At 39.1% G+C, this 8,596-nt stretch overlaps 1 protein-coding gene across 1 annotated transcript; it reads right to left on the bottom strand.

Annotated features, from left to right (window-relative positions):
* Positions 1-1,104: 1,104 nt before the first annotated feature.
* slc48a1a (solute carrier family 48 member 1a) lies at positions 1,105-7,767 on the bottom strand. Its single transcript, XM_017486587.3, has 3 exons — positions 7,518-7,767; positions 3,705-3,872; positions 1,105-3,511 (listed from the first exon to the last, which is right to left on the bottom strand). The coding sequence occupies exons 1-3, from the start codon at positions 7,645-7,647 to the stop codon at positions 3,375-3,377; spliced, it is 435 nt and encodes a 144-aa protein (XP_017342076.1). The 5' UTR covers positions 7,648-7,767; the 3' UTR covers positions 1,105-3,374.
* Positions 7,768-8,596: the final 829 nt, after the last annotated feature.

Here is an 8,596-nt window from a genome sequence, read left to right as displayed (position 1 = left end):
CCTCAAAAAGCCTCAAATGTTCAGTGTTTGAAGTCTGCTCCTCTTAAATATATTTAAAGCTACACTATTACACATCACCTTCACCCTCAGCTTCTTTAGCAAGGCAGTGGTCATCTTGGAGGTGTGTTTGGGGTCGTTATCATGCTGGAATACTGTGTACTGATCAGTATTCAGTATGTCACAGTACATGTTGGCATTCATGGTTCCCTCAAAGAACTGTAGCTCCCCAGTGCCGGCAGCACTCATGCAGCCCCAGACCATGACACTCCCACCACTATGCTTGACTGTAGGCAAGACACACTTGTCTTTGTACTCCTCACCTGGTTGCCGCCACACACGCTTGACACCATCTGAACCAAATAAGTTTATCTTGGTCTCATCAGACCACAGGACATGGTTCCAGTAATCCATGTCCTTAGTCTGCTTGTCTTCAGCAAACTGTGGGCTTTCTTGTGTATCATCTTTAGAAGAGGCTTCCTTCTGGGATGATAGCCATGCAGACCAATCTGATGCAGTGTGCGGCGTATGGTCTGAGCACTGACAGGCTGACCCCCCACCCCTTCAACCTCTGCAGCAATGCTGGCAGCACTCATACGTCTATTTCCCAAAGACAACCTCTGGATATGATGCTGAGCAAGTGCACTCAACTTCTTTGGTCGACCATGGCGAGGCCTGTTCTGAGTGGAACCTGTCCTGTTATGCTTATGCCTGTTAGCCTTGGGTATGTTGCTTGCATGCACAGCTAAGTATAAAAGCCTACCTTATCCAACATGTTTGGACTAAGATTGAGACTACGAAACGCTGTAGTGCCCATAGTGTCTCTGCATGCATAATAAACCATCTCTTTGACTATACCCTGGCTCTTGGTCTCCTGATTCTCCAAACATCTTACTTCTGGTGAAGCTGAAGCATTTTAATCATTCAGAAAAGATTTACATCAATAGTCCTCTTTGTTTTGTGTTGTAGTGAGCCGAGAATAAATGTACTTTGATGATTTAATTTTGTTGTGATCTGATTCTGATAGATGTGTTTCTTGCAGTAGGCATATGTCGCCTTGTAGTTTATTTAAATGATTCAAAACTTCAAATCCACATACGTTCCAGGTTAGAAAAGTGATAGATGACATGTTTTTATAAGGAAACGGAAAATTAAACATAAATATATTTCAATGTGTGAGCATGTTAGTAGTGTATATGTGTAAGTTTGAGTGTACAAATTTGTGCAGTTATGGCAGAGCGATTCTGTGTGTGTATAACAAGGCAATGTTGTTGGCAGACTAACAAAATTAAGATACACAAATGACAGAATGTACACAGCAGAACAACAACAAAACAAAAACCAGTAAATACAGACATAGTGTAGAACATGGGGAGGGACGAGACCTAGGTGCAAATTAAGAGCACATCTTATAGATTTAAAAGTGAGAGAGAGAGAGAGAGAGAGAGAGAGAGAGAGAGAGAGAGAGAGAGAGAGAGAGAGAGAGAGAGAGAGAGACCGAGACCTGTACTGGTGGTGTGTTTATAAGTTTATGATCATGGCAGTTATTGATCTGCCATGAGTTATTGAGTTAATGTCCTTATTGAGATGTAATTGTCCATCCATGTATAATTTGTCCACTACAATAGTTGGCATTTTCCCTTCATTTATCATCTGTTTCCAGATTGGGAAAAGCCTTTTTCGATGTTCAAGAATGTCCTTTGTGTATTGCTCATTGAGTCTGTAATTTGTGCCTTTAAGTTGTCTGCCTTGCCTCTGAACCAGCTCTTTTTGTTTAGTGTTCGAATTTTCCAACGATCGGTCATGGTCAATTGTTGTTGTTTTGAGATCTGATGCGGTACACTCGGTGAAAGGTGATAGTCTGAACACTTTCGGCTTTTAATTTGAGTTGTTTTATCATAAAGTCCTTGACTGATTTTTCAGGGCTCGTCTGGAGTTCGGGATGCCTGCAAAGACTAAATTGTCCCTTATGCTGTGAGTGCGCAAGTCCAGAATGTTCTCTTTCATGGTTTTGCTTTCTGCCACTAAGGAGGTGAGTTGAGTAGTAAGTGTGTGAACAGAGTGCTTTAGTGAGAGTGCCTATCTGTTCTTGGCTGAATTCCAAGCTGAGCCACAGGTCCTGGAATTCCTTGTGTACCACTTCATTCAGTGCGATCTTGTCATCAGAAAGTTTATTTTCAATTGAGAGCAGAATGTTTCTTATCTCTGTGCAGCATGGTGGTTTAGGTGATGTGGATGGTGTTATACTTGGGCTGGAGAGTGAAACGGGACGGGGTCTCTTGGAGATTGGAGTGGGGTTACCTTTACTTTTTTGTAGTCGTCTGGTTTGTCCCTGTTCATGGTGCAGCAGAATCTGTTGTAGTGCATGTCGATATATTCCTCAAGGTGATACAGGTTGTATAATGTTATGGTCCAGTTTTGAAACGAGAGAAAATGCGACAAGAAAGAAAGGGGGGGTGAGAGAAAGAAATAAAAAATTATAAATATTTGAATGTTGAACTTGGAATTATTTGCAGTCTAGCAGCCTCGAGCCGCCATCTTGGACCACACACCAGGTCTCGTTGAGTCTTGCGTTACACAGCCATCCTCATCTCTTTTATAATAATCTCATTCTCAGTTTACAAAAAAAGAAAGAAAGAAAAGGAACAAGAAGCAGAGGCAGAACTGGAACAAAAAAATCAAACAACTGGAAGACATCAATATAAATATGAATTAATCTTCAATAATGTTCAAGAGTAACACTGTATAACACATTATAATACTGATAGTCTGGTGTAGACCTATATATCCTAGTAAAATAGAAACACCAGACACAATGACATTTGAGGATGAGTCAGGAGTTGGTGATCAGTGCATTTTGTTGCCATGTCTCAAAAACATACAATTACACTAAAGATGGATATTGCTTAATCTGTGGTCATGAGCAATGCATATATAGTAACTGTATTTACGTACATAAAACACAAAATAAAAGTCTAAAAAAAAATCCACAAAAATTTTAATTTATGTAACTAGCTTAGGTATTAGAAATAGCTGAGTGCAGATTAAACACTCTTTATGCCAAACAAGTTATCTGAGGTCTGAACAGAATAATACAAACCAAGTTTATATGCAGTTAAATGTAAAAGGAATGTAATGCATAGATGCAGGAAACCTCTTAGGATGGTTTCTGAATTTGAAGCTGGATTCTGGAGTATGAGGGACAGTCTATCAGATCAAAAGTAATAAGTAGTACTGGTGCCGGTAATGTGAAAGAAAAACTGTTCCACTTATTCCTGTTTAGCAAGCCTTGCTTCTAAATCCGCCTTTTTTACTAACAGATAAAGCTAACAAAACAGACAAAAACAAACTTGTTTCAGTTCCAGAAAGGTAGTTATTCAAAAGTCACTGAGGATGCTGATGTCAGCAAACTCCTGGTGGTAGCGGTAAGAAAACAAGCCAAGGAGGAAGGCCCATTTCAGTGTCAAGAAGCTCCAAACACAGGAGAGATAAAAACTCTTGGTGTCTGACAATGCTGAGGATAAGAACAGGTCAGATTAGTGCCTTTACACAAAGTGGTTCTTGCATAGCTTCAGATTAATCAGACACTCCAATGATTATGTGTCCACTGGCCAAGCTAACTTTTCCATAAAGAGCTACCACAGTTACTTAAATATACCAAATAATATACCAAAGTGTCCTCATGCACAGAAATGTAATAACCTCACCTTGATTTTGTGTAATAGCCAGAGTCATAAACGTTGCAAAAGCAGCAACAGCTAACATGGAGAAAAGTGAACTGATAATCATGAAGAGCTTGAGTCCCTTCAGCCATGTGCGCCAGTAATCCTGAAGGTACATGATGTGTGTGACCAGCACCCAAAGGGCCAGCACTCCTGAAAACACACACACAACTTTTTATCTCATTTGGAGCAAACACTAAACTATTACGTCTGCAAAAAGTATGTTTAAGTATACAGGACTACTAGCATTCACACCCTTGAGCTTTTTCCACATGTTGTAGTACTACAACTTTGAACAAAAATGAAAACATTAGAAAAAATAAATTATAGAAAAAAAAAACCCTCTAAGTGTTGCTGTGAATCCACTAATCACAACCAGATGCTTTCAGAAGTCACATAATTACTTGAATACCATATATCCTAAGCATACTAATAAATAAGGCAAATGAAAAAAAGGAAATTTCTATAGGGATGAGGCCAGATGTATAACTATGATCATGGAAGGTACAGCTGTAGCCAGTTGTATCTATATTTAATGATAGTTAGTGCACATAGCAGTGTTTCCCATTAATTACCTAGAGTGTGCCGGCCCACCACAGTCTAATTTGTCCCGCCAGTTTCATAATGAACCAAAAATATTTTTACACTTGTCATAACATAAAACATCTTCATTATGCACCGTTGCGTCGGAACAGCATCGCTCATCCTATCTCTGACATCCCAGTCAGTCAGACCACTCCACCCCACTCCGCTCCCCTCCCCGCTGCTGTTCGCACGCATGCTCACACCCACTGGATCCACCTGCTGCATTGTGGCGGCAAATCCAAGCGCGTTGTTGACACTAACACACACACTGTAAATTACAACCACAAAAGAAAAATACATTTACAAGCGTGGAAGGGGAGAATTTGCATGCTCGTTTTAAACCACCACACACGATACTGTGCTGCGAAAAATCTATATGCATAAGCAAAATCATTCCTCACACCCATGAGCTGCATCTTTTCTCAACTATTGCTTCTGCTCACACGAATACATTGGCTGATTCTCAATTATGTGAACAAACTCGGAAGGACAGGAGGACTTCAAGAGGGTTCGGTGCACTCAGGTCTGCATCCGATGTATCGTCGTCATCAAGAACACATCCAGGTAATTTCATGCGTTCCCCTGTACTATGCTCTTGAGTATCGGAATTGAATTTCAGGGGTGGATGATGACGTAGAACAAGTTCACAAGGACACAAGATTGCATAAGAACGCATACTGAGAAACAGCCTTTTTCTTTCTGTCAGCAGTGGATGGGCTCAACTAAGTTGACTATAACCACAAATATCATTGGCTAACTCGTTTTTCCAGAAATCAGTTCTGATTGGCTGCCTTACACTGTGACGAACCATTAGTGAAGTTTCCTGTTCTTCATGAGAGACATATGCTGCATCCGAATATCCCTACTACCCTACTATACAGTTGGAAAAAAGCAGAATGTCAAAGGTGTAGTATGTCTGAATTTTCAGTATTCATAAAACAGCAGGCAAGAAATACCCAGATGACTTACTGCTTCGGCCAAGATTCTACAGTAAGTAACCAGTGGACACTGTGGATAATGCGCTATCCCATAAGGCAACGGGACTGGCACAGAAGAGCTGTCAGAATCAAAAAAAGGCACATCGGCTCTTTTGAAGTTGCAGGTCACATGACAATGCCAACATGGCAGATGTAGTACGTTTGGATTGTAATCATGCTTACCACTGATTAGTACATACTTACATACTGTATCAATGGCCAAGCAGAAGGTACTGAAACGAATGCAGTAGGTACTGTCATATAGCCCCATTCCAAAAAAGTTGGGACACTGTGTAAAATGTAAATAAAAACAGACTGCAATAATTTTAAAATCTCATAAACCCATGAACTCAGTAGAACTTAGAAAACATATCAAATGTTTAAACTGAGAAAAGTTACCATTTTAAGAATAAAATGAGGGCAACAAAAGGCTGGAAAAGTAAGTGTTACTAAAAACAAACAGCTGGAGGAACATTTTGAAGCTAATTAGGTTAATTGGCAACAGGTCAGTAACATGATTTGGTATAAAAAGAGTATCATAGAGAGTATCTTCACAGACAATGAGTTCTGGAGGTGTTTCTGAGCCCATGCAGTGATTTCCATTACAGAATCATGCCTGTTTTTAATACAGTGCTGCCTGAGGGCCCGAAGATCACGGGCATGCATTGTTGATTTTCACCCTTGTCCCTTGCGCACAGAGATTTCTCCAGATTCTCAGAAACTTTTGATGATATTATGTCCTGTAGATGATGAGATATTCATAGTCTTCGCAATTTTACTTTAAAGAACATTATTCTGAAATTGTTCCACAAATTGTAGACACAGTTTTTCCCAGATTGGTGAAGCTCCGCCCATCTTTACTTCTGAAAAACTCCGCCTCTCTAAGATACTCTTTTTATACCAGTAATGTTACTGACCTGTTCCCAATTAACCTCCAGCTGTTTCTTTTTACTAACACTTACTTTTCCATCCTTTTGTTTCCGTCCCAACTTTTTTGAGACGTGTTGCAGCCGTCAAATTTAAAGTTACCTTATTTTTTTTCTTAAAATGGTAAATTTCCTCAGTTTAAACATGTGATGTTTTCTGTGTTCTATTGTGAATAAAATACAGGTTTGTGAGATTTGCAAATCATTGCATTCTGTTTTTATTTACATTTTACACAACGTCTTTGGAATTGGGGCTCTAGTACACGATTTCGGATGCTACCATGGCTTCATCCACGGACACTCTTCATGTGAGTCATTTATTTTGAATATTTTATACCCTTGCAACACACTATGTAATATAATACATGTTAATACAGGATATATTTACCAGTTGTTAATTGACAGGAAGTGTTGTACCAGTTAACTAGCTAGCCTTTGCATTCTTGGAATGTTAATAGATAGTGATCTATCCATTCAACACTTTAAGCCAACAATTACCTAAAAAGAGCCATCACTGAAGATTACGAAGAAGGCAAAATTTCCATATGTGCAGTATATTAAAGCAATTAATTATAGTTTAAGTACAACTTATCTGATTAAAAGTACAGATGTTGCTGAGGTGTAGGGAACCTTGTACATCAGGCAGAAAGGAAAATAATGAAACACAATCGACAAATCTTATTTACAAGATAAGAATATGACTTATAACTAAATCTTTCACTAAAATGAGTATTTCATCGCCTTGAAACAACAATGGAGTCATTGGCTTCAAGTCACAACAGTAAAGACACAATCCGCTGTTACTAAGCCATTGATTTATTATCTGGGGGCTCACAGTTAATTTTGAACAGTCTTACTACATGAATGTTTATCGATATAATGATGATGATATCAGCTTGATGGGATTGCTATCTGTTAATATTCCAAGAATGCAAAGGCTAGCTAGTAAACTGGTAGAACACTTCCTGTCTATTAACAACTAGTAAAGATCCCCTGTATTTACATATATCATATTACATAATGTCGTATGTTGCAAGGGTATCATAAAAAATAAAATGCTTCACATGAACAGTGTCAGTTGAGTGTCCGCGCCCGAGAGCATCAGTAGCCCACTGAGGGTCAGAGGTCCAGCCACCACACTCTCACAAAATCCTGCCGTTAACACTGCATAGTCAGTTTTCTAGTCGCATTAATCACGTTATGATTTAAAATGATGAACTACAGCGAGCACATCGACTAGTCAGTACTACTTTTACAGGTTGACATGTTAATATTAGTACACAGCTCGCCATAACCGGCTCCGTGTTTACCTGATAATCCGCCCATAGCCGCCGTCCACGGCTGTCTGTAAACTACAGTCCAAACTATAAAAGCCGAACCTCCTATCAGCATGCCGAATGTAGCATAGACGATGCTAAAGTACGCCCTGTTCGGTGCCATAAATGTTACAATTATATAATATGTTGTTTAATTAAAAATATCTAAACATTTAACCAGCGTCCTGAGCAAACACTCGCAAACAGATCCCAGCGCCGTGTGATGACGTCATACCGCAGCGCTGGTTCAGAACCAGAACTCGACTTCTTCTGCACATGCTCCCTGACTATTTACTGCGTCTAGCGCCATGTACCGATTAATACCAAAAACAACAGCATTACCACTAATAATAATAATAATAATAATAATAATAATAATAATAATAATAATAATAATAATAATAATAATAATAATGAAATCACAGCTCCATGGTACCTGGTTCAGTCCTGAGCTTGGGTTATTGTTTGGGTGGATAGGATTCCTCTGGGTTCTCCAGTTCTCTGGTTTCTCCTGTGCACAAAGCGAGGTCCATAAAGACATTGTTTGCCAAGGTTGGAGTGGAAGAACTTGAGTGGCCTGCACAGAGCCCTGACCTCAAAACCCCACTGAACTCCTTTGGGATTAATTGAAATGCTGATAAGGCCTCAGTGCTCTACCTCACTGCTCTTGGTCAGGTATCCACATACTTTGGGCAATATAACTTTCAAATAATCTTACTGAACAACCTGGTGTTCTTTAATGTTGATCAAACTATTACCAATTTTAAGAATCTACTCAAAATGCATCCTGATATAACCTATTTTAACAATATTTCTATTTTAATACTGAAGGTTTATGATTTAAATTTTACATTTTAGTTTCATACTACTACATTTTGATACTATTTTGAGCGGCATTTGAAATTATTCATGGAAAATATGTTCCATTTAGAACACAGACAGGCATGCAAAAGATTTGCTTTCTTGTGGGTTTTTTGAGTGCTTCGATGACTCAGAAACCCTATTCAGTTTAATATAGTGTCTAGATGTTATGTCATTTAAACCCACTGTATTGCATGATGTAGAAAGCTAGA

The sequence above is a fragment of the Ictalurus punctatus genome, chromosome 15 (genome assembly GCF_001660625.3).
Source record: "Ictalurus punctatus breed USDA103 chromosome 15, Coco_2.0, whole genome shotgun sequence".
Lineage (NCBI taxonomy): Eukaryota > Metazoa > Chordata > Actinopteri > Siluriformes > Ictaluridae > Ictalurus > Ictalurus punctatus.
This window is presented reverse-complemented; position numbering and strand designations above follow the sequence as displayed.

What these genes read in the sequence shown, in the direction of transcription:
- slc48a1a (XM_017486587.3), bottom strand. Translation starts at nt 7,647, where the DNA reads ATGGCACCGAACAGGGCGTACTTTAGCATCGTCTATGCTACATTCGGC. An exon ending in GGCTATGGGCGGATTATCAG is followed by an intron (nt 3,873 to 7,517) that starts GTAAACACGGAG and finishes GTGTGTTTTCAG; the next exon opens with GAGTGCTGGCCCTTTGGGTG. An exon ending in GGCTATTACACAAAATCAAG is followed by an intron (nt 3,512 to 3,704) that starts GTGAGGTTATTA and finishes TCTTATCCTCAG; the next exon opens with CATTGTCAGACACCAAGAGT.